This window comes from Carcharodon carcharias, chromosome 1, assembly GCF_017639515.1.
Source record: "Carcharodon carcharias isolate sCarCar2 chromosome 1, sCarCar2.pri, whole genome shotgun sequence".
In the NCBI taxonomy this organism is placed as follows: Eukaryota; Metazoa; Chordata; class Chondrichthyes; order Lamniformes; family Lamnidae; genus Carcharodon; species Carcharodon carcharias.
Genome location: NC_054467.1, coordinates 244,736,008 through 244,762,736, shown reverse-complemented (window position 1 = coordinate 244,762,736; position 26,729 = coordinate 244,736,008). Strand labels below are relative to the sequence as shown.

At 40.9% G+C, this 26,729-nt stretch overlaps 1 protein-coding gene across 1 annotated transcript in view; it reads right to left on the bottom strand.

The window, feature by feature from the left end:
* Positions 1-9,968: 9,968 nt before the first annotated feature.
* cdc25b (cell division cycle 25B) overlaps positions 9,969-26,729 on the bottom strand; it is a 34,590-nt gene continuing 17,829 nt past the window's right edge. The window contains exons 6-16 of the mRNA XM_041197050.1: positions 25,837-25,953; positions 24,874-24,984; positions 23,754-23,879; positions 23,066-23,155; positions 22,789-22,962; positions 19,112-19,213; positions 16,061-16,123; positions 15,280-15,378; positions 14,442-14,575; positions 12,966-13,083; positions 9,969-12,455 (exon numbers count right to left, since the gene is read on the bottom strand). Coding sequence (XP_041052984.1) covers positions 12,315-12,455; positions 12,966-13,083; positions 14,442-14,575; positions 15,280-15,378; positions 16,061-16,123; positions 19,112-19,213; positions 22,789-22,962; positions 23,066-23,155; positions 23,754-23,879; positions 24,874-24,984; positions 25,837-25,953 — 1,275 coding nt within the window. The 3' untranslated portion in view covers positions 9,969-12,314. The remainder of the gene's footprint in view (positions 12,456-12,965; positions 13,084-14,441; positions 14,576-15,279; positions 15,379-16,060; positions 16,124-19,111; positions 19,214-22,788; positions 22,963-23,065; positions 23,156-23,753; positions 23,880-24,873; positions 24,985-25,836; positions 25,954-26,729) is intronic.

Sequence of the window (26,729 nt, the reverse complement as noted above, 5' to 3'; positions counted from 1 at the left end):
CTGCATCCTGGGATCTGTAGTCCCTCACCCAGGGTGCCTTGCGGGACCCTAAGGCATCTTGGGACATGTAGTTCCTAGAGTGGGGCTACATTGGACTACACTGTGGTGCATTCTGGTCCTTAGGACAGCAGAAGGTGTAAAGCATCTCTCCCTGTGGTGGTACCAGGAACAGGCAAGCTGCAGGGAAGTGGTGGGAGTCACCAATGGACATTGCAACTGATAGGACACCTCATTCTTTGACAATATAGACAAAGGAAGTTCAGTCCATCATAGAAAGTTGAAAAGAAAGAAAACATAAAAACTGGAATCGTGGAAGTATTGTGAACGCGAGGAGCTTAAAGAACTTCCAAAGCACATAGTCGGGGTGGTGGAATGGGCAGACGTGGCATATAAAATCTAATGCAGAGAAATATGCAGTGATTCATTCTGGTAGAAGGAATGGAGAGAGACAATATAAAAAGGGTATAATGGGGATGCAAGAGGGAATTAGTTTTATATCTGCATAAATCAGTGAAGGTAGGGAAGTTGAGAGCGCAGTTTAAAAAAAGCGTATAGCATCCAAGAATTCATTATTAGGGGCATAGAGTACAAGAGCATGGAAGCTATGTTAAACTTTTATAAAACACCGCTTTGGCCTCAACTGGAGTATTGTGTCCTGTTCTGCATACTACATTTTGGGAAGGAAATGAAGACATTAGAGAGAGATTGGCTCCAGAGATGATGCACTTAATTTGCAGAGAAAAATTGGGACTGTTTCCTGTGTGACAGGCAGCAACGAGACCACTCCGGTGCCAGCAAAATGTTTGCGGCCCAAGAAGATGCCCCTCAATTGGACCTTTTATTTAGTTTAATTGGCTGCCTGCAACCAGCCATTTATAAATTACTTGGATGTCTACTTGAAGGGCCATGACCACCTATCTACAGGCCAAGTATAGGAAGGTGAGATTAGGTTAGGTAGCTCTTCATCAACCTGCACGGAAATGATGGGCTAAATGGCCTCCTTTTAAATTGTACATTTTCCTATATAAAATGATCCTATATAAAACCCCTGCAGTGCTGGAATCTTCACTTTAAATATTCCTAGATCATGATAATTACAGATAAAGGCATTCTATTCAACCCATCTTAGTTCATCCATCTATAATGATCCTAAACCTCACCCTCATCCCACAGCTACCCCTTGAAAACCTGATGTTTGATTCATACTGAAATTGAAGTCAGATTCAACTGCCAATGTTAACCGAGTTTGCTGAGTTAGACTGAGTTTGTCTGAGAATGCCATGAGGTAGGATGTGGGCATCAAGAGGCACCACAAGCAGCAACACTATTGTTGGGGCAGTAAGGGGCACTGGCCAACTTTATACGTCCATGTAGTTTCTCCAACAACAGCTGGAAGTGCACATTAATTGACAATGAGTAATGCTCTTGGGTATGCTGGCCCTCATTGTGGAAGAGTATGAAAACACACTGCCAAGACTCTCACATGAAGAACTGCAAAAAATGGAATTCCATCCCTGAATGCCTCTCCTTTTATCTCCTCCTTTAAAACACTGCTTAAAACCAACTTGTCACCTGTCTTCATAGTTTGGTGTCAAAATTTGTTCAATAATACTTCTGCAAAGTGCCGTGGGATGTTTTGCTACTTTAAAAGCACTTCATAAATGCAAGTTGTTCTTTAGGCCAACCTATAAAGAATGACTTCACAGGGAAAATGAAGAACCGCAGGCAGAAAAGTAGGGTTAAGGCCACAAATCAGATCAGCCACGATCTTATTAAATCGTGGAGCAGGCTCAAGGGGCAGAATGGCTTACTCCTGCTCCTACGTCTTCTGATATTTGTATCATCAGCATATTTGGCTACAATAAACTTGGTGCCTTCATCCAAGTCAAACATACAAATTGTCCACTGCATTCGCTGCTCCCAATGCGGTCTCCTCTACATTAGAGACACCAAACATAGACTGGGTGACCGTTTTGCGGAACACCTTCGGTCTGTCTGCAAGCATGACCCAGACCTTCCTGTTGCTTGCCATTTCAACACCCCACCCTGCTCTCATGCCCACATGTCTGTCCTTGGCCTGCTGCATTGTTCCAGTGAAGCTCAGCACAAACTGGAGGAACAGCACCTCATCTTCCGATTAGGCACTTTACAGCCTTCCGGACTTAACATTAAGCTCAACAACTTCAGATCGTGAACTCTCTCCTTCATCCTCGCCCACTTTTTGATCCCCTTTTTTCTGATAATTATTTTTTTATATATATGTATATATTTTTCTTTTCCCATCTATTTCTATTTTTATTTTTTTAATTTATTTCCATTCATTGTTTTATCTCCACCTTTCAACCTATTTCGATCCCACTCCCACTAGGGCCATCTGTCACTTGCTCGTCCTGCTTTCTACCCTTAAAGTCACCATTAGCACATCATTTAGCTAATATCACCACCGTCAACACCTCTTTGACCTTTTGTTTATGACATCTTTGGCAATCTCTCCTTTGCCTCCACCTATCACTGGCCCTCTATCGAGCTCCACCTGTCCAACGCCCCTTAAACAGCTAATATTTCACATTATTTCTATTTCTTAGTTCTGATGAATAGTTATACAGACTCGAAACGTTAGCTCTGTCTTCCTCTACACAGATGCTGCCAGACCTGCTGAGTTTTCCCAGCAATTTTTGTGTGTTTCAGATTTCCAGCATCTGCAGTATTTTGCTTTTATACAAATCACCAGGAGCAGGCCACTTGACCCCTCAAATCTGCTGCGCCATTCAATAAGAACGTGGCTGATCTGATAGTAACCTCAACCCCACATTCCTGCCTAACCCTGATAGTCTTTCACCCCCTTGTTAAGCAAGAATCTAGCTAGCTCTGCCTTAAAAATATTCAAAGACTCTGCTTCCGCTGCCTTTTGAGGAAAGGAGTTCCGAAGACTCTCAAACCCGAGAGAAAAAAGTTCTCATCTCTTAAACGAGCGCCCCTTATTTTTAAACAGTGACCCCTAGTTCTAGATTCTCCCACAAGAGGAAACATTAATATAGTTTGTGACTAGTTGAGACCTCAGCACTGATCCCTGTGGCACTCACTAGTTAGTTTACCAACCTGAAAACGACCCATCTACATCGACTCTGTTTCCTGTCAGTTAGCCAATCCTCTATCCATGCTAATATATCATCCCCAACACCGTGAGTTTTGATCTTGTGTACTCAAATGCCTTTTGCAAATCCAGATAAACATCCCTTGGTTCCCCTCTATCCACCCTGTTTGCTATATTCTTAAAGAACTCTAAATGAATTTGAGTTTTGGCAATTTCCCTTTTGTAAAATCATGTTGACTCTGCCTGCTTGTATTGACAGCTGTTATCAGACTGAAAGTTTTTTTTATATTTGTTCTAGCCTTCAGTTGTCCCCTTGTGGATCCATGCTCCTCAGCAGTGACAAATGCACATGAGCAAGAGGAATGCAAAGCTGTTGACATGTTTGGGACGTCTGTGGTGGCATGGGTGTGGAGATCTTGCAACATTTGCACCCAACACTGGGGCACTGATAACGACTTGTTATGCAGAAGGAGAACCATTACTTTCCGTCAGTGTGGGTGTGACTCCTCCCAACACTGGCTTCTCAACCAAAAGAGCAATAACAGTGTAAGCAAAAATAAAAAATTAAACCAATCGTTTTAGAGAGGGCAACTTGAATGGGGAACTACACTCAATGTGAATGCAGGTTAAAGAATCAATGCCGAGATGATGCAGCCCAGCCTCTCTTCTGACCCTGGATCCTTACCTAATTAGATTTCAGTGCTTTCATCCATAAAATAAACAAATGGGAATCTTTTCTGCTGCATGTAACTAATTAACAGAAAAGCACAGAGGTCTCAAAAATCCCCAATTCTGGACCGTGTGTATCTGGGGGATGGAATATAAACCTAAAAACTACTTTCAACCCTGTATTGCAAATCCTTTACTTACACGTGTGACAATCCCATCTTTTAACAGTCATAAAACACGCAAATTTGAATAGTACAGAGGAATGTGTGCGCCATTTGGATAGAAATGACAAACAATAATTTCTAGATTTGGTTCCAAATAATTCCATTTTTATTACAGAGATACTGTAATCTAGCACAGGATGAATTCAGAGACAAATAACTTCAGTCATCGCTTTAAAGCGGCACTGTTACAAGAAAATGCCTTTGACAAACTGGCTTACCTGTTTCTTACTGGTAGGTGAACAGGGCTTGGTGGGGATAGGATGTGAGCTGCAGTTAGGCATGAGAGATAGTGGATCCTGTCAGGTGGTTCCCTGAGAAGACTGTCAGTCATTTGGCAGGATGCCTCATCACCAGAACTTTGAAACAAGCACCTAGGCCTAGCTTGGCTGGTGGTGAGAAAGGCCCTTCTCATCAGACCCATTTGACGTACCCAGAGTCTTAACCCCTCTGCAAGTTGCCCTTCAGACGGCTGTGGTGAGGGAAGAGAACATTGTCCACCTCCTTCTGCAATGTGTCTTTGCAAAGAAGGTCTGGAAACAACTGCAGTGGATTTTGTCAAAGCTCATTCCGAGCACCCGTGCCTACGGGCTGTTCTCAAGGATACCAAGACAAACATCAACTGCTGCTGGAAAACCATCAACTCGGTGAAAGACTCTCTTTGGGCTGCCCAAAATTTGCTGGCTTTCCAGGGTAGAGCTGTCCGCGATCAAGTGTGGCAGATTGACAGATGCCAAGGCTCAGGACTACGTGCTGAGGGACTCGCTAAAGCTTGGGGCAGCCGCTGCAGAGGCACAGTGGGGAAAGTTCGCTTGTAAGACCTTTCAGAGAGTACGCGGAGGGGCTGGAAACTGTGGAACCCCTTGGGCTGTATGCCTGACCAGGAATGTGTGCTGTGAACATTAAGAGTATTGAAATTGTGTATTGAGGCACCTCAGTTTTTTTTGTAATTTCTGTAATTAAGTCAAAACATTTTGTAATGTACTTCTACAAATTATGAATAAAGTATATTTTTATGGAAAATAAACATGTAAAATATTGCACTGGATTACAAGTATATTGAGGATACAACTATCCGTCTTATTGCATTCCTAAAGTGTTCCTAAAAACAGCGTGCTAGATGAAAATCACCTTCCCCTAAGAAAGCATGTAATAAAGGTGGGTTACATCCCTGACCTGTACTTTTTACATTAAAAACCTACTGGCAGCCTTGAATGTAACTGACAAAAATCCTCTTTCTACTTATTACTCTTACTACTCTATTTACCTCATACTCACTGCTTTCCGCCACCTACTTGCTGCTTTGGCTCACTGCCCCTCTCCTGGCCCCCTCGCTCCATCCTGCTGCTTCCCTCTCCCAACACCCTCTTTACCACCCACTCGCTGCTTCCTTCGAACCCTCGCTCGAGGGGGTCAGGAGAGGGAAACAGCGAGTGGGTGGAGTCGGAAGAGGGAAGAGCAAGGGGCAAGTGGCAAACAGGAAGGAGGGGGGGGGGAATCAGGAGGGGGAAGTGGGAAGGAGCGAGGGGTTTGGGAGAAGGAAACAGCGAGCAGCAGAGGGTGGGGGGGAGGCGGAAGCAGTGAGCAGGAGGAAGCGAGACAGTCTGGAGACAGAAGCAGCAAATTGCAGGGGAGGGAGGGGGTCGGGAGGGAAATGATGTGAAACGTTTTGAAAAAAGGACAGAGCACATACAGTTGCACAACTGTTCTTGGTGCACGTACAGTAACCATACTAAAACAAAAATGGACATCAAGGCCAGCAGCAGATTCAGATAAGCTCCCTAATTTATAAAGCACGTCAAGTGAAATCGCAATAGGAGAACACGCTTTAATTGGGGCATATCTATATTGAGCCTGGAAATGATTGTCTTAATGGCAGATGGGTACAAGGACTAAGTGATTTCAGAGTTTAGGCAAGAGGTGCAGTGGAATGAGGAGCAACATTTTTATACAGCAAGTGACAATGACCTGCAACATACTGCCTACAAAGGATGGTGGAAGTGGAGTCAATGATTTCAAAAGGAAATTGGATGGGCACTTGCGGGAAATAAACCTGGAGGGCTACAAGAGAGAGTGTGTAGGAATGGGGCTGATTAGATTGCTCAACAGCGAATGGCAGAATGCCTCCCAATCTGTACCGTTATAACTCTATGGCCTAGGGGGAAAGCATTGGTAGACTTAGAAGTAGGTAGTCTTTGAAATGGTCTGGTTCAGCCTGAGACAGTGGCCAGGAGGCTTCATGGAGTCGGTGGTGAGGAAGAGAGTTTGAGATGGGGGCCAAAAATGAGACATTCAGTATTCCAAAGTTAATACTGGCCCTTGACTGAAGGTTAGAATCTTGAATGCATAATCTAGGTTGACCTGCTCAACAATTATCGGTCATTCAGCACTTAAAACAGATGATTGAGTCATTTATTTTGTTGCATGGTGGAATGCTCTGTCTAAAATGGCTGACGTTTCTCTACATCAGTGACTAAAAGCAGTTCAATAACTGTACAACACTTGGGACATTGAGGTCATGGACAAAGGGAGAAAGGTATGGGAGAAGGAAATAAAGTACAAAGCAGCCAAAACAAATACGACAACAAAACAAATCAGGTGCATCGCTTAAAGCACTAACGTTGTTTCACGCTCCTCAGATGCTGCCACACCTGAGTATTTCCAGCATTTCCTGATTTAAATTTTAAAAAAAATTGTTCATGATTTTGGTCAGGGCTGTGTGTACGTGTCTTTTTAAATAAAAGAGACAGAAGGCAAATTGGAGAGATTCAAACATTTTCAGGAGTTGGGTACAGACCAAGGAGATAGAACACAAAGGGAATGTGGAGATGGATTGGTAGCTGGTGAGGATGGGGCATCATTAAAATTCCTGTTTTTTTGTGCTCTCTACCTCTATTTATAAACCCCAGAATACTATATGGTTTGTCTCCAGCATTTATTTGCTCTCCTCATTCTTCTTCCCAACCTTATTTTTTGGCATTAAATTTAATCTGTCTGGTGTCTGGCCATTCCGTCACCATGTCCAGGTGCTCAAAGTCACTGCTTACCATCGCTTCCCAGTTTCATGGTTTCTGCAAATCTGGAAGTTGTGTCCTGTAATCACATATCCATATTATTACTGCACATCAAAAACAGTGGGTCTATTATGGAACCCAAGGAGCACCACTATATAGCTCCCACCTATGTGAAAAAAAAGTACCAGAGCACAAAGCTGAGCGCTTTTTGGTCAGTAATTGTGAGGGTGTAAATACACACTGCTGGTATGATGTATTGTTAGTGAAGGCAAACTACAGGCCACATTCTTCCACATAGCCAGTTGACTTTGGATGGATGTTCAACATTGAAATGCTTGATGTCAACACAAGATGCCTTAAAAGGAAAGTTTTACTTCTCTGGTGTTAATTCTGCTGACATCCCTTTCATCAAAATTAGTCTTAAGGTTTGGAATCATGCTCAAGGATTTTGACAAGCGTAGGTTTACGTTTATAGGAAAACCTACAATCAGGTTCCGGATGACAATGCAGGCCTTTCAAGCAAATGAGCCATGTGCAGGAATGTACAAGAAAGCAGGCAGTTCTATACAAATTCTATCTGGGATGGATAGCTTCATTCACTTGGAATGAAGTAGGAATGACAACATGCCATCTTGTAAGACGATGTGCCGTGGTCGTCAACTGTGTTACTTAGACTGGGCGATTGTGCAACACCTCTGTTCAGTCTGCAAGCATAACCTGAGCTTTTGGAGTCCTGTTGTCTTAGTTATCCACCTTGCTCTGGCTGTAATGTATTGTTCCAGTGAGGCTCAATGCACAGCAGCTCAAAAGGCACTTTACAGCCTTCTAGACTCAATATGGTGTTAACAATTTCAGACCATATTCTGTGCCCATTTTGTTTTTTCTTTATTTTACTTCCAGACAGCAACATACTGGCTTTAGGTAGGTCTTTTATTTCTTTCCTTGCCCCATCACCATTCCATATGGTCCTGTCATTCAAATCGGTCATTTTTGACCCTATCACAGGTCTTTTTGTTCTTATCCCACCCATTCCTTAAGCAAAACCTTTTTACATTTCTCAGAGCTGGCGAAAAAGAAGTTAACGGTTACAACCCTGAAACCTCGACTGTTTCCCTCCGTGCCAATGCTGCCTAAGCTGCAGGGTATTTCCAGCATTGGAACCAGCCATCCTATAGGACCAGAAAAGTCTTGTTTAGAAAGCAGGTTGTTTTTGGACTTTCTTGCATGTCCACAGCAGAGTAGGATTAGAGTTGTTGTATAGTATACTAAAGTAACAGTGGTTTTTACCTTGAGACAATATTACTGGAGTTTTATGGTTAAAAATCTATAAGGTAGCTGCTGCCAAGTAGTTTACTTGTGTTGTGACCAAATAGGGTTTTTGGAGATTTTTTTTTTAAAAACTGTGCAACTTTAATCTTGCGTTTGTTATTCTTCTTGTTAATAAATCTTTTAATTTTAAAATCCTTATGGGTGTTACTGGGATTCTTTGCTTCTGGGATCAGTATTTTGAAAACAAGGGAAAAAACTATTAAAAATGTTATCAGTAAGACAAGTTTAGTTTTTGTTTTGGATTTCCAGCATCCGCAGTTTTTTGCTTTTTTCTCTTGGAATTTGGCTAGCTCAGCAAGCGTCAGCTGTAGTTGTAACACTATGCTGATAGATGGTGGTATGACAACCGCCTAGACCACAACATTTGATGCTTAAAGTTAATCCAAGCTCTTCACCGGCAACAGTTTGTCCATTTGCCACTGAAGGTGTTTCTCAGTAAGGAATGCTAACCAGTATAGTCAGTGCAGAGCAACTGAGACGGCACAACTTGGTCTTGGATCTCAGATGAAAAAAGGCTACAGCCTGGTCAATTCCCACAAGTAAGGCACCCTGTGTAGATGACCTGAAGGCATATGACAGCAGCAGCAGTAATATAAACAAAATATCAGTGTCAGAACAAAACCCTGTTCGACCTCACTTAAGGTCACAATGGCTTCTGATGTTGCACCATAAGTCACCTTACCAATCATGTTGTCATGGAAAAGGTCACATTGACTGCTTGCTGAAGCTGATCAATTTTCTCCAGCAGCTTAAAAAAATGGACCTTTACTCGCATGGTCAAAATGCCTCAGCGAGATTGAAAGCAGCAATATCTAGTAATCTCCCTGTTCACAACATATCTCTTGTAGCCGCCAGACTGAAGACTGTCAATTGTAGATCTAGTTCTGAAGCCACACAGATTCAGGGCAGATGTGTTCAGCTAGGGTCTGCAGGATTGGCACTCATACCAATACGGTTGGGTTTAATTGCCAACTGCTGCCACCTATGTTGGGTTAACACACTGCAGCAAAACTGAAGACTCTCAAACACAAGCCTGGAGGACATTTATGGAGTCCCTGGGCTGCCCAAATGTGAGGGTACCCCTCTTGACCTCCTCAGTTGAGTCTAAAGGTATGGTTTTAGGCTCCACTTTTACTTCCTTGGTCTTCAACTCTCCAGAAGGTATCCACAAGACAGTGGACCTATTTGTCCATAACTGGAACTTTGGTTCCTACATGTCAGTGGGCCTGCACACTGCATGTCTGGGAGGACAAACGTCATCAGTTCCTCTGAAGCTTTAGCTTGAGGCTGCAAGGAACCCAGTTTCCATGTATCACCACAAGACACAGCTCAGGACTTGCTGATGGAGAGGCTGTGTATTAACAGCGAGACTTACACTCCTGGTTCTTTTTGCATTGCTAGCTAATGGTGTAGGCTGAAAACAGGAAGCAACTAGGACAGAAAAGCAGAAAACAAGCCAACGCTTCACAAATTGGAAGCATCACATCGACCTGTTAGACACAATGAAGTAAACAATTACAGTAATTACATGTGCTTGTTACCTCAATATTAAAATTAGGTTTCTGCTTCAAAGTAGTGGTCCTGCAGTTTCGAAACTGCACGAGAAATGTGTGCGAAATCATTGACAGAAAATCTAATGCATTTTTTTTCTATCTGTAGCCATTTATTTCCCTGCACGGAAGACAGTTTGGCTAAAGTACATCTCTACAGCAAACAATTAAACCACACTTCCATTATTACAGCCACATTGCAAAATAAGCATTACACCCATACCAACTCCATACCCCTCTCACTCATTCATTTCACACTGTTCACAACTCACACTGTTCACAATTGTCAATCTCTAAAGGCAGTAATGACCAATATTATTTTTGCAAGCCTGTGGATCTTTGAACATAAATAGTGTGTTGATCATTTTAGGCAGTACACAGATTGGTCTAAAATCTAAACTGGGTAGAAAATTTAAATCTTGAAATATTCAAAAAGGCACAAGTTTAGGGCAAAATTGGCCAAATATCAGGCTTATATACATTATGGGCAGAGTAATAAGTTGATCCATAAATAGGTAGAAAAACTGGTTTGCTGAAATGTACAAATGCTAGGATGTTCCTGTTGGTTCAAATGTGGAGTGGTGCAACTAGAACTTCAAGATTGGCAGGTTAACAAGATAAATGGCTCAACTTTCAGGATTGCATATATGGATTTCACAATTTTTCACCTCTATTAGCAATGATAAAAATGACTAGGCCACTGTATAAGTGGGAATCAGGCTATCAGGAATCCTTTTGAAGTCAGGTTAAGAAAAGATCCCTTTCCATTAGTAGCACAAAGTTTTGCTGTACTTGCCTTATGATTTATCTAGGCTCCCACAGAAGTTAGACATGCCCCATTTAATTTAAGGGAGGGGGGGGGGTGAAGGGAGAACTGGGAAGGGCTACCCTGTTCAAGGTCCATTCAAGATCAGGAAAAACCTTGGTGACATTTTCTAAATGTTGCATGAACAAAAAAAAGAGTAACAGGTACGCATCCTGAAATGGTCAGTCAAGTCCTGGAGCCAGTGCACACCATGCCATAAACTCCCCCACTCCCCAAATAACCTGCAATGTATCGAATAAAGCCAAAACTTCCAAGGCTTCCCTTCCACTTAGTCACTAGTCTCACATTTTACCACTAATCTTTTCTCTAACATAGTATATGGAAAGAATGTAACATTTTAAAATAACTTTTAAGATATGAAAATGATGGAAATTCATAAAGGATGATTGAATTATCCAGGAACAGGTAAAATCCTATAACAGATCCATGGTTCACCTTGGCCCTGGAATAGCAAGTAAAAAAATGTTCTTTACCATTTAAAAACTTGCAAAGTGTGCACACCTACTGCTTAGCAAATCTTGTGTTAAACTAGAACTTGTATGCAAAACTCCTGCATACATTAACTCATTCACCTGATTGAAAGGAAATGCCAAGCACAATGTGAAATGCACAAAAAAATGTTGGCAATGTTTCGCTTTGGTTATAATACTGAATGCAAAATATGTGTTTCAAAATGTGTTTACTTCACGCAGTTCAGAACTGGGCTCCCAATCCAAATGTTAAGTGCTGTGAAGATGCTGTTAAAGTAGCAAGACTTAGTGGTTTTAATATAGTTTGGCAAATCAGATAAATTAAACCACCTGTGTGCTTGACACAAATTTAAGAAGTTTTTTTAAAAATATGGAATAGGTTGGTATGTATTAAAAGATGAACAGAACAGACCTCTTGAGCTACAGTCCAGGAGTCTCGAGCGAAAACTAGACTGATTACTTCAAACTATTAACAAAAATTAAAAAGTCGTTACTTCCAATTCACATTAGGAACTGGAAGTAAATTAGCAGTGATCTTAAATCAGACATTTTTTTTTTTTAAAAACTCAAGGCCAAATATTTGTGGGCACTGCAGCCTCAGGGCAGATTTACATGATGGAAGATCACAAGCAGTTGATACAGAAACTCATTCACCCCCTTGCTTTTTCTCTTGAAATGTCATTATTCATGCAATTAGCCAGTCTGTTGGGAAAGCTCAAAATCTCCAGTAATATTATAAATTCTCAGTAAGCACCAATTATTAACAGTGCACCAATAAATCACAAAATGTACACGATGGTTACAGAACAGCCATCTAGAAACCCATTAGGTTAAACCTTTATACAGCAGTTTCCATCAATACTGGCTTTATACTCAAATGGCCATTGAGGAAGTCATCTACTCCATACTAGGCACAAGTTTTTAAAGAAGTTATTGAATCTGTGGTCCTGCCCACATGGCACCAGTTTAGCAGTATTTAGAACAGGTAATGGAACACTAAGCTGTTGTTGAAAGTCACTGCATTCCAAGTAACTGCAATATCCACTGCCAACCAATGATCCAAGGCATTAATGTATAGCATCATGGAACCAGCCCAGGATTCAAAGAAAAGCCTGCCACCCATCACAAAAAGACAACGTCCTCACAACTTCTTCAGCCGGCTGTACATGTCCCTCTTGCTTCGTTCACCTGCCCACGTCCTGCTCTTAAAGCGGAATTTTCTGAGATCCTCTTTGAAATCTTCATGATTCATTGGGCGGTAACTTTGTGGCTCGCAGTATAGCTAAAGAGAATAGAAAAGGCATTGTTGTTGCTTTTGGTCATGTTCACAGATCTAAAGACAGAGCCTCAAGGTTCTCTTTGCATAGAAGCAAAAAAAGTGACAAAACATTGTCCTGGAACAGATCAAGGTCAATCGCACTTTTGCACCCCTGGGTTCAAGATAGAGGAGATAAGCAGTGGTTAAGTATGCCAATATTTTTTAAATTAGTAATATGTAATATATAGTAACTACAACAGATGCAGTAATAAACTCTGGCAGCCATCTCAAGGTGCTAGATCATATAGGATCTTAGATTCAAAGCTCATGCAAATTACAAAGTCCATGGATTCTTCAAAAGAAAAAACAGCTAGCCATCTTTGACTTTGATTATGCCATTTCATATGTTTTAAAACATGGTAAAAGCTCAAACTACCCAACAGACTTAAAAAGTAGTACAGAGTAGGCCAATATCCCTATTTGTACCTCAAGTCAGGGGCATGGCCATTATAGTGGCTAGAAGATAACCCTTACTTTAAACTTTGGGAAGAATTCCTTGTATCCACCCTTCAGGATATACAGTTCTGGGTAGTGCAATTTTGGGTAGTCTGTGCCATTCACCTCTCGATCCTTTTCTCGTAGGAAACGGCACCTGGGAAAAGATAAGTTATATCAAGCAATTTAGTATTTGCCTTCAATATGAAAAAAATACACAAGTGTTTGAGCTTACATCCCAATGACATATCACTAGTTGCTTCAGACTTCACCTTGATTAATTGCCTTATACCTATTTTGCTCACAAGTAGTACTCAATTTTAATCATGCAAATATTTTGTCCTACTACAAAACTGTAGCAACTCCCAAGCCCCTGAGATCTAGTCAGCCATTGCGGTTACTATAGGTGAAGACCAACTCAAATTCTCAATTCAGAATGTGGGGATTTTCTTTCAGGTGTTGGCCTTTTTGGGAAGAATGTAAATGCTTGTCTGGATTGTGCTAACAACTAACAACCAAATCCCATCCACAACCAATACCAGACGTGTTAAACCCTGAGCAGTTTAAATCACTTTCTATAAACATACCTGAGGGTTCAAGGATACAAGCACATGCCCTCACCATCGCACCTCACTAGCATAGAACATGATTGCTAGAGATCAGTTGGGCCGTAGAGTCCATGCAACTTGCTTCTAGGACACCAACACGCCCTGTTTATGAATGAGCTTATCACCTGCAGGGAACCGAGTCTCCATGGTCTGCTTCATAACCCAATACACATGTAAAAGGTGCAAACCATGCTCTATCTTCAAACTAACACTAGAAGCGCTGGTGTTATGGATACCAACTCAAGACACTGACCTCAGAGGGGCACATTGCAGATTCAACTGAAATGGTACCAAGGCTTAAACCATAACAGGTTGTGTAACTATTCTATAAATTTAGAAGCTTGAAGAGCAATCTGGTTGAGGCATTTAAGATGCTAAAAGGGTCTATGAAGTAGATACCTGAAAGATTATTTTCTCTAGTGGAAAACCCAGAACACTAGTTCTAATTAAGAATTAAACCCATGAAAAATGAAACCAAGCAACACTTTTTCTACAACAGAATAATGGGTATCTAGAGGTCAGTTCATTTAACAGACTGATTTAATCAAAATTTAAGACAGGTTCATACATTTTCCTTAGGCAAGGGATATGGAACAAAAGGCAGGTAAAAGGTCTGCCATGATCCAAATGAAAGGCAGAACAGAAGACACTGAATGGCTTAGGTTGCTATATACAGGTTATAATACAGGTCATAATATATAGTTTAAAATTAATGTTACCATATATTCATTTGCTGTCAATAGTCCCCAAGTCAAGCCCACAAAGCAATACAAAATTGAAAAATCAAGCTGTCACAGGTAAACAACTGGCTGAATTTAGACACTAAGTTAATGTACACTTAACTGTGGGAAGTCAAATTCCTCTAAATATTTGAGGTTTACTACTAACTGTACAAAGTTACACTTACATTCGTGGAGCCCGCTCAGATGAAAATTCGCAGTGGAAAATAATAATCACTCGCTTAGCTTCATCAACTGGAACAATGGGTTTCTTCAGTAGATAATTCTCCACCTCATCTTCCATGTGCAAATTAAGAGCACCCTTAAGGCAAATAGACAATCAGATAAAGTTTGGGCTCCTGAGGTTGTGCACTAGATGTGCGGCTTTATCACATTTAAAAAAAACAATGAATAGCATGCCACCTTGTTCTTTCCCCTTGGCAAAGCAGATTGGCCAAGAACTGAACCTTCAATAAGTGATGGCCAACAACTGAACCTTCAATAAGTGAGAAAAATTAATAGCTTCGTGATACAGTCATGGATGGCATCTCATGGTACAAACCAAAACTTTTTGATAGACAAAAATCCACCTCAAAGATTCCCTAATAGATTAGCACACAAGGACATTACCCACAGTAGCACCAAGCAGAAGATTACTGCTTCAATTTCCAAGTCAGTGCTAAACCAAGATACAGCTAAGTTACATTTAGTCTTTTGTTCAGCGGATGGACAGCATGGGGAGGGGGGGGAAAAGAGATCAGTTTTCAGACAGTTGCTGCAAAAGTGCAAGGATTGCAATGCCTTAGATGGGATGTCTTTTGTTAAAGTCAGCAACAGTTGAAGTAATGAATGCCTGCCCAACCCCACAAAACTAACCTGCTGAGAAAGTTGCACTGTACAGCAGAAGCCCTTCAGTTTGTATACTTTACTACTGCTCGGGCAAAGTTCTGACATAGCACTTGGAAAGCCAGCAGAATCATTGGGACATCAATATGCAGTACTTTGGCAATTAACATACAAACTTACTTTAATGTGTCCTCCTTCATACTCGTATGGATATCGGCAATCAAAGAGCAGGAACCGTTCGACAAATCTATCAAAATTCCCATTTACCAATTGAATTACCTGAAATGCATTAGGGAAAGAAATTATCACTTTCACCATTCATAAAAAGGCAAGAGTTTCAGCATTGCACTATAAACTGGCAGAATCAATGCATAACAAATCTTCATGAATTTGTCAGCCCGTCTGCACTCAGGCCCCAGCCAGGGTGACACTTCAGTGCCAGACTGAAGGAGTGTTCCTGATGAGGCCTGAGGCTGCCCAGTATCAGACAGTAGATCCAGCAGCACTAATCAGAGCAAAAAATTTCTCTTGAAGAACATTTTTCATGAAATTGAAAGCTCCTCAAATCAGTGAAATTCTATAGAGCTTAAACAATAGATTCAATTGAGATTTTACTTGCTTTGTCACTAGAAACCCATGAGTAAACATTTTCCTGTGTCTACTTAAACTGAAGAATCTTCAACTCAATCCAATTTTAAAACTGGTTGTGTTGAGTCCAGCGCTAGCGTCATGTACTGGCAGATAGAATTCAGATGCATTATTGCAGTAAAAACACAGCTTATGGATATCTTCAAGGATCCTGTATTAATAATGCTATGTAGAATTTGACAAAACAAACCAATTTAATCTGACTATATAGTAACAAGTAGTCAGCCATGTGTGTGACAATTTTAGTTCCACAATGCTTAAAAAAAACTGCTACCTTCTACACCTTCAGCAAGAAGTATTTGTAACTACTTACCATCTCTGCAGTTATATATTGTAACTCTTGGTGTCTTCCTTCTACAGTAGGTAAAATATATGGCTGTAGAGAGCAAATTCACAAATTGAGTACAGGAGACATGCAAGTTACAAGGATAGAATGTGCTACTGTGTATTCAGATTGCCTAGTCTCTGGTACTAGAAATTACTTGACTAATTCCCTCCAACCCTTATAAAGCTCTGAACCCAAAGTAGGGCAATGGTACATTGGGAATCTGAGTGTACATCCAAATGTTGATCTAGTCTAACAAACAGAACTAGAAAATGCTTGTTTGGTTCTGCTTTACAATTCTAAAAAGCATCCAATGCTCAGCTGCATAAACAAAAAGAGAATGAATGAACTACCTTGTATCAACACCATTCGCATCCTCAAGACATTGCACAAAGTAATTCACTGGCTACAAGTTACTTTACGTATCATTAGTGGTGTAATGAAGGTAAATGGGGAAATTTGCACACAGCAAGGTCCCACAAACAGCAAGCATGACATGTATGGTAACAACTGGCTTGAAAGTCAAGGCTAGAGGGGCTGAAGATTCTGCATAGCAAAATCCTGGACAGCAAAAGATGCATGCAAGTTCAAAATTCATACAACTTTGTTCTGCCCCCACAAATTAGATCATCCTGCAAAGTGCAACTACTTAACCAAAAAGTAATTGAGAGTTAGCAGAGCTTAACCCATAGTTGACATGTGGTTTCAGAAGCTCCAAAGCAGATGCCAGCCCTGCAAACAAAGATCAGCAGAGATCATCCCTCACCACCAGCAGGAAATAATGTCATGTGGGACACCTGTGGCAGGCTTCGCCTATCCAGGATTGGCTTGTTCAGCCAAAGTGCAGATGATCTCATCTGACCTCAGTTCTGAGGCTGCATTCCCATCATCTGATGGAAGAATGCCAACTGTGGTTGGGACAGCAAAGGTAAAGAGGAAATGTTTGTTCATGACTAATTTGCAAGTTCAAGTAGAGACACAGATGAAGATGGGCATGGTGGGCCCTACAGTTAAATGGCCCGGTGACAATTTGTTTAGACATGTCAAATGTGCTAACAAGACTATCCCAGTAAGCAAGTCAAAAATCAGAAAAATTGTAAGCAGCCTGTTCCATCAGTAGTACAAGTTCATTTAAGTGTGTGGCTACATGAAAAATACACACAAAAAAAAGACCTGTACTACCAAAAAAGCCTGCATTATGACATCAACATCTAGGTTCAGGTATCAAGTGATAGCAAGCTCAAAGCCAGAAATTTGAACACGTTCACAGTATTGGCTTATCCAAAAGGGAAAAATGTCTGACTAATTTTCTAATCTTGCCAACACTGTTTATGACAATGTACAGCATTAATAACTTTAGTACAACCACCCTGACATTTAACATGGCGAAATGTCAGCCTGTGAGCATATAATCTGGCTTTCCCAGCATTAGAACAGGAGGTTACTTGCGGTTAACCACAAGACTAACTTCAAAAAGGTCATTAGCCACTAGTAGGTGTGACAATTCCACTTGAGAGCGCCACTGCATGATGCGTTCAAGATCATTGCATTAATTAAAAATAGTTGCTCTGAAGTCCTCTTGAAAGCTTTATGGTTAACAAGCTAGCCTCACTTCCAATTACATTTTACATCCAATCACAAAAGCAACAAATTAAGTCAACATTGCAGGTCCCTTATGAAACTTAAGTCACACAGGTTTGATCCACCATCTATTTTAGATCAAGTGGCTCAGAGCAAGTCTGCTGTTATATTTATGGTCTTGAACTGTGCAGGGTGGGAAACGTTAGAACCAAGCTCAGCTGTGATGCCCAAGCACAAATAATCTACAAAATCTAATGTCCTTTAGGAAAAGAAATCTGCTATCCTTACCTGATCTGGCTTACTTATGACTTCAGACCCACAGCAATGCGGCTGACTCTTAACTGCCCTCCGAAATGACCTTGTATGTCACTCAGTTCAAGGGACAATTAGGGATGGGCAACCAATGCTAGCCTTGGCAATGACATCCACATCCCATGGGGTTTTTTTCCCCCCTTCATTCTATCTGCGGTCAAGATGTAGGGTGGTCTTTTGGTAGATACCATACATGTAAAATTCTATGCACTACCACAAAATAGCAGGAAAAAAAATTACGAGCCATTTGAACCAATGTACTTTTCAGGCTGCTAACACTATCACCTTCAACATTTACACTCTCCACCACTGGACAGTGGCAGCAGCATATATCATCTGCAGTAAGTCACCAAGGCTCCTTTGACAGCAACTTCCAAACCACAACCTCTACCACTTAGAAGGACAAGGGCAGCAGATGCATAGGAACACCACCACCCACAAGCTCCCCTCAAGGCCACACCCCACCCTGACTTGGAACTATATTACTGCTCCTTCACTGTCTTTGGGTCAAAATCCAGGAACTCCTTTCCTAACAGTACTAACACGACATGGATTGCAGCAGTTCAAGGAGACAGCTCACCATCTCGTTTAAAGGAATGAGAAATAAATGCTGGCACTGTCAGCAATGCCCACATCCCATGAAAGAATATAAGCAGAGGCCACATCAAAGTTTAGATTGGTTTAAGGGGGTGTGAAAAAAAAAAAGGGCAGGCACATGACTTGACATGAGGATTACTAGTGTGAAAAATAAATACCAACACTGACTAAACACAGCCTGCTTCCACGTAAAAGGTGAAAATGTCAGAACACCAGTACTGGTGAAGCCTAGCTATCTAATGACTCCTCAATGTGGGGTCAGTACAGGTTGGACTCCACTTGTCAAGACTCCTAACTAATTGAGCAGCAGTGGCCCCAAACATCTGTAGTCAAGGATTGTGCATCAGGCTCACCCCCCAGTCAAGCCCTGTGTTGTTCTATGAAGGTTTCATAAATTCTAAACATCTGTTAGCATCAGCAACAGGAGATACTGATCCAATTCAACTTTAAAAGCACCATCAATACATATTTCACAAAACAAACAAAGGTCCAGGAAGGAGAAATTCCACATATCTGGGAAGGGGAGAAAAGTTTGTAGAAACTCCATACCTTTGTAAAATCTCCAATCATGTGTCCGCAGTCATCAATTTGGAGCACTTTCTCAATTTCAGCGTCACAGAAAGACTTGGACCGCAATAGAGAACGCTGCTTCTAGATAGGTACAGGAGAAAGTCAGCTCAGTTTAGGGATGGACATTTTGTCTAGGTTCAGTGATGGTACTAATCCATTACTGCCAAACTACTGAAATGTAGTCCCAAGTGCAAAAAGCAACTGGGCATTCTACCAGATAATCAACAAACTAATTTCTACAACTTCACTAGGGGCAAAACAGTGTTTAAACCTGGTAGCAATGAGAAAATGGGACATCAAATAAAATGGGAACAAAATGGCAGGATGGAACAGATTAGGGGGTAAAAGAAAAAGCAGAAGAGGAAGAATGGAATGTGGTACAGTGATCAGTGGTGAAAAGGGGAGAAAAGGAAGGATAGGTTTCCAAGCAGAATACTAGTGCCTGTATATAGAAGTCAATCAAGTTCAAGCACTGATGACAAGGATTGTTCAATAAATACACAGCAATGAGTTTCAAGCAAATTACGTGGGAGTCTAGCTTCAATGGCACTGTGCAGAGAAAACAGCATCGACTGCTCAAGGCAAGGAACTTGCCAATTTACTGTAGGTGTTTCTCTTAACTGGAACAAAAATGCCAAAGTCCCTTTGGACATCAACACTTCCAAATCTCTCATTTGAGAAATACTCTCCATTTCCATTTGTCATACCAAAGTGGATAACTTCACGTTTTTCCACATTATACTTCAACTGCCATGTTCTTGCCTACTCACAGCCTGCCTAAATCTCCCTGAAGCATCTTTGTATCCTCCTCAACTCTCATTCCCATTTAGTTTTGTGCCATCAGCAACTTCAAACTATTACATTTGGTCTCCATATGCAAATCATTGATACAGATTGTGAATAGCTGGGGCATAAGCACCAATTTGTGCAAAGCTCCACTAGTTAAAGCCTGCCAATCTGAAATTGATCTGTTTATCCCCACTGTTTTCTGCCCATTAACCAATCCTCAATCCATGCCAGTACATTACCCTCAATACCACATGCTCTAATTTTGCTCACTAACCTCCTGTGTGGGACCTTACCAAAAGCCTTCTGAAAATCCAAATACACCACATCCATCTATCCTGCTAATAACATCCTCAAAAATCTAACAGGTTTGTCAAACATGATTTCCCCTTCATAAATCTACATTGGCTCTTCCCAATCTCACCATTATTTTCTAAGTGCCCAGTTATCACATCCTTCAGAATAGATTCAAGCATTTTCTCTACTATTGATGTCATGTTAACAGTTTTGCAGTTCCCCATTTCCTATCTCCCTCCTTTCTTAAATAGTGTGGTTACATTCACTATCTTTCAATGTACAGGCACTGTTCAGAATCTATAGAATTTTGAAAGATGACCACCAATGCATCCACCATCTAAACAGCCATCTCTTTCAACGGTCTGGGATGTAGATCCATCAAGTCCAGGGGAGTTATCAACTTTCAGTCTCAATTTCTCCAGCACTACCTTTTTACTAATACTATTTTCTTTCAGATCCTCAATCTCACTTGTCCCTTGGCTCCCTAATATTTCAGGGAGGTTTTCGAATCCTCCAAGACGACAAAGTATTTTAGCTTCCCTGCCATCTTCTTCTTACTCATTATAAATTCTCATTCTTGCTTGCAATGGGCCCACATTTGTCTTCACTAACCTTTTTCCTTTTATGTACCTATTGAAGCTTTTATGTTCCTCACTTGCTTACTTTCATATTCTATTTTCTCAAATTTTTTCGTTCTCTTTTGGTGAATTTTAAAGAATTCCCATCCTCAGGCTTACTACTGTTTGGCAACTTTATATGCCTCTTCTTTTGATCTCAGAATCTTTAACTTCTCTTGCTAGCCATCACTTTTCCTATTGGCTGAGTGTTACAGTAATGTAAATTTGTTGTAAACCATGTATTAATTCTTTACATGCTAGCCATTGTCTACAATCATATGTTTAATGTAGTTTCTCTATCTACCTCAGCCAACTTCATCATACCTCTGTAGTTTCCTTCATTTAGATTAAAGGTCCTAGTTTAGCATTGAACAACATCACTTTCAAACGTCATGTAAAATTCTATCATATTATGGTCACTCTAAAGCTCCTTTACAACAAGATTAATTAGCCCATTCTCACTGCACAACACTAGACCTAAAAGAGCCCATTCTCCAATTGGTTCCTCAACATAAGAAAGCCATCGCCTATAGATTCCAGGAATTTGTCCTCCTCCGCGTTAGAGCTTATTAGGTTTACCTAGTATGTGTGGATTGAAATCCTGCATGATTACTGTATTAACCTTCTTACAGGCACCTCTTAATTTCCTGATTTATATCATGCCCTACATTACCACTAGTTTTTTGGTGGCTTATAAACTACCTAACTTTGCTGCCCCTTGCCATTTCTTAGCCCCACCCAAACTGATTCTACATCTTGATCTTCTGATTCAAGATCCTCTCAATAATGTACTGATGCCATCATTTGTTAACAGTGTGGCCCCACCTCCTTTTTCCCTATCCTTCCTAAATGCTAAATACCCTTGAACTTTCAGTTCCCAGCCTTGGTCAGCCTGCAGCCATGTTGATTTCAATCTAAGGAGAATAATGTCTTGCTAGCTAGCTCACAGCAGTTGCGGCCCAGAAGTAGAACCATAGAACACTACAGCACAGAAAACAGGCCATTCGGCCCTTCTAGTCTGTGCCGAAATATTATTCCGCTAGTCCCATTGACCTGCACTTAGTCCATAACCGTCCAGACCTCTCCCATCCATGTATCTAATTTATTAAAGTAGAGTGAGCCCGCATTTACCACGTCAGATGGTAGCTCGTTCCACACACTCACCACTGAGTGAAGAAGTTCCCCCTAATGTTCCCCTAAACCTTTCCCCTTTCACCCTAAAACCATGTCCTCTCATGTTTATTTCTCCTAATCTAAGTGGAAAGAGCCTACTCGCATTTACTCTGTCTATACCCCTCATAATTTTGTAAACTTCTATCATATCTCCCCTCATTCTACGCTCCAAGGAATAAAGTCCTAGCCTGTTTAATCTTTCCCTGTAACTCAACTCCTTAAGAGCCGGCAACATCCTAGTAAATCTTCTCTGCACTCTCTCAATCTTACTGATATCCTTCCTGTAGTTAGGCGACCAGAAGTGCACAAAATACTCCAAAGTTGGCCGCACCAATGTCTTATACAACCTCACCATAACATCCCAACTCCTATACTCAATACTTTGATTTATGAAGGCTAGTATGCCAAAAGCTTTCTTTACAACTTTCTTTACTACCTGTGACGCCACTTTCAGGAAACTATGTATCTGAACTCCCAGATCCCTTTGTTCCTTTGCATTCCTCAGTGCCCTATCATTTACTGTGTATGTCCTAAGAAATAATTGTAGGGGAAACATTTTATCACCATCTACTAACAGATATATTAAAAGCCTAAAATGTAACACCTCACACTTTTCCACATTAAATACCATCTGCCATTTTCTGGCTCATATTTCCAGTTGGTAGTTGGTAGTTTTCCAGTTTCAAACATTATTGAACCAGAGATCCTCAAATTACTCTTTAATCTTCCTGCCATAATTCAGTACTGCTGTCAGTTACAAACTCCACCAGGACTTAAGCTTACTGCTTTTTCAGTGGCCGCTTCTTCAGTTATGCAAGCAAGACTTCTCCTCCGCTTGTTCTTCACTGGGGTCTCTTCATCTTTGGGCCGAACCACCCGTTTCAGTATGGACCGCACTTCATGGCCTGATGTGGGAGATTTGAAGTAGCTGGTGCAGGACCATTTATTAGGAGTTCCCTAAAGAGGAGAAAGGAATTTTAGCTTCAAACTGCAGGTATTTTTTCCCCCATGAATTATTCAAAACCTGCCAAATCTCATAGCTGAACAACCACAAGCTCACATCATTCACAATTTCCTGCGTGATCTCCTTTTTAGCCATGAGCGGAGCAGTCAGCAGATTGGCCATGCCAGAAGGTACGTCAGCATCATTCTGTCAAAAAAAAATTTAGTAAACATGATGATGCTTCAATCAACAAAACCAAATGACCAAGAATGAATAGGCATTTTAGACTCCATTTCATGAATGTTCCTAGTATTGTGGAAACCTAGATCTCATGACTTAACAGTTAAAAGAAATTAGTGAATGTTACTGGCAACTAACAACTCTTCTACTCCAAGTGTAAGCCTAGTTAAGTCAAACAAAAATGCCTTTTAAAAGTGTCATTGCTGCATGCGCAGTGTTCAGATTCACTGAGGAATCCAGGACAGTGCTGTGAGGAGGAAAAAGGAACTGATAATAGCCTATAAACTAGTATATGACTTAATACTGTAACATATAGCAACTACAACTGGCATGTAGCCAGTAATTCATCCCAAGGTTGCATGGTTGTAAACTCAACCCAAGTTAAGTACTGACCTATAATGGGACTATGGGCAAGTCATAGCTCAAAATTTACAACATAATTCTAATCAAGCTCAGTTTTATGACTGTGAAAGTAGGCAGTTACCAGTGCAGAGACTATTTTAGTACAGTTTATGTGTAGACAGTTCTCAATTCCATGGGCTTAGAAACAGTTAAAATGCTTTACCTCAATATCTTCATCAAGCAAGTCCAAAAATCCATCGTCTTCATCATCAACAGAAGAAGTTAGTGAGGATTTGCGTAGAAGGATCGGGCTACCAAGATCGGCTGACCCATCACCCGAAGGCGAAAACTATAGTAAAAACGCATGGTTAATATATTACAGCTTTTCAGCAAAGATCAGATCTGCTTCCAATGCAAATGCCACAACAGAGATTAGTTTTAATAGTTGACTAGCAATATTTCAGCAAAGCAGGCACCCAATGGAGTTTGGTTTTCCATACATGGAGGGAATATGAGCAGCATAGGATTAGAGGATACAGGCAAATCTCAGACAGAAGACTGATACCCTGGTAACATACCTGATGCATGAGGGTAAAAGAATAAGCAATGGCCCCTCCAAAAAAAAAAAAACAAACAAAAATCAGAAGAGCCAGGGAAATAGTACTGGGCACTGGAATCACATTGCAGATTCAGGTCAGGAAGATGTGGGCTGGGATTAGGATATGGAAAGCAAGGAAGTTATCTGTGTAATAAGTGAGCTGACTGCACAGGCAAGTGGATGGGCTCACATACACAAAGAATAGAAATAATGGATCCAGAAAAACATCTCATCTGACATGCAAGATGATCCCAATAGTTGTAATAAATTTCAAAAGCTAGTTGACAGGTTAAAACAACCTGTGGGGGAAGGAGATGGGCAAGAGTTAGGTGGATCACTTGAAGCCAAGTTAAAAATTAGAAAGGGCCAAATTCTCTAGACTGCAAATGACAGCAAGCATCAATAGTCATTATTGCTCGAGGACAGGAAAAAGGAAAATATCTAGTATTTTCCCCATATACTATGGCTCATTGTTCCCCCATAAAACACCAAGACATTTTATGTATTGTAAAAGGGCACTATAAAAACAAATGCATCTAAAAGGCTAGTTAGATTCTGCCACCCAGCAGACAAGGTGACAATGTAAGTGAGGGAAATGGTACGGAAAGCCATTTCAGTCAAGATGTTGTGAACTTTCAAGCAAGCATATGTGTTTCAAGGCATTTAGGCTACTGCAGTGCAAGAGCATGTTAAGGTGCCTCATCTTTCAGCAATTCTTGAAATCATAATTTGTTAAGTTACTTGCCATTAAAGCAGGTGCAGAACTTGGCCTCGGAGCTTGTCTACTCCCAGCAGAAAAGGTACAGAGACGGTTTCGAGAAACTGGATGAACTGGCTTTTTGAACTCAAATCCTTCCTGTGAAGAGATAGAAATAGGTGAATTCCTGTACCAAAAAAAAACAATCCAACTATATTAACTTTTAGCAATTGTGTTATTTGCTAAAGGTAAGTTGCAGATAGTTGAAAACCCGCTTCAAATTACTGCACTATTTGGCTGGTTACAGAGGTGGGGAGCATCGTTTTAACCACTAACACCCTTAACCCACTTGAAGCAAAGCATGAAAGTTAATCCAGTGGGGGCAGAGGGTCCAAGAGAAGTCTAAAGTTAGATGAATTTGACAGCACCTTCCAAACCCACAACCAATACCATCTAGAAGAACAAGGGAAACTGACACACGTAAGCCACTCACCATGCTGACTTAGAAATATATCACTGTTCCTTTACTGTTGCTGGGTCAAAACCCTGGATCTCCCTTCCTAACTACATTCTGGGCATACCTACACCACATTAACTGCAGTGGTTCAAGACAGCTCACCACCAAGGCAATTAGGGATGGGCAATAAATGCAGTCCTAGCCAGCAAAATCCACATCCCATGAATGAATTAAAAAAACCAAGGCAGAAACAAAAGCAGAGATAGCTCAGAATCATTGAGGGATCAGGTGTACCTGGTGTGTTGGGAAGACATCCACTTCATCTTGAAGCCTTAACCATTCATTGGTTGATTACTAACCACTCCTTCTCTGGCTTTAAGACACTTGTCCTATGATACCAATCAGTATTCCCAGGAGCGATATTGGCATTTGAGCTTCATTTTTGAAAGAATACTGACTTGGCTATTCGTTGCCCCAAAATTCCCCTGTCCTTCAGGTGTTTCATGCTTGAAGTGAAACGCAATTACTCCTACAGATACTTGACAAAAACTCACGTTTTCTTTGTTTCCTTCAGCCGAGAAGGTGCCAGCACTTCCTTCGTGAAACACCTCTAAATGTACAGAGTCACACTGGCTTGACTTTAGTGCAGGGCTTGATCCTAGAAGTCTCATCTGGAATGTAAAAGCATAGGGCTTAGCACAAGTCACTGAGCATCTGATTCCTAGGTGTTGCTTGTGTGCTCCTAGTCAGTGTGTTGAAGTTCTACACAGACAGTCATTTCTATGGAAAGCCTAATTCACACTGGTCTCAGGTTAGAGGGTCTCAAATGCTGATATGCTCAAAAGCAGCACCTGGATAACTAGAAATAATCTAATGTGAGAAAGACTTTCATGTATATGGATAACCGGGGGTTTCATTTCTTTACTAAAAACCAACTAGTTTAGAAATGAAAGTTCAAAGTTTTCTTTGGGTTCTTGTCAAATTGTTTGAGGTAACTTCAAGCAAGTGTATGTAGGCAGCTGTTGATCTACATCAGCTGTGTAGGGTAAACCAGGCATAAACAGTTGTGCATCTTGAAGATGAAGCATTAAGATAAACCCCACAACAGATGTCCCCATAGCAACTGTTCTTAATAGTTCAATGGTGTACTATATTATGAGAGCCATGCAACCCAGAGAAGTTCCAGTGTGGGGTCCTCAGCTAGAGCAGGTTATCAATGGGAGCAGGCAGCAATACAATGAGTCAATAATTTAGCTCCTTAAAAAAAAAGGGGAAAAGAAACATTTACAGGTTTCATCTTGGTGATCCCTGCCTAAAAGGCAAATGAAGAAACTTGAACTTTTCATACTGGAAAGAGTGACAGGAGTATACAAGATGCTTGAGGTATAGACAAAATAAAGCCAATTTTTATTAAACTGTAGAACAAGTAGTTCAAATTGGAGAAAAA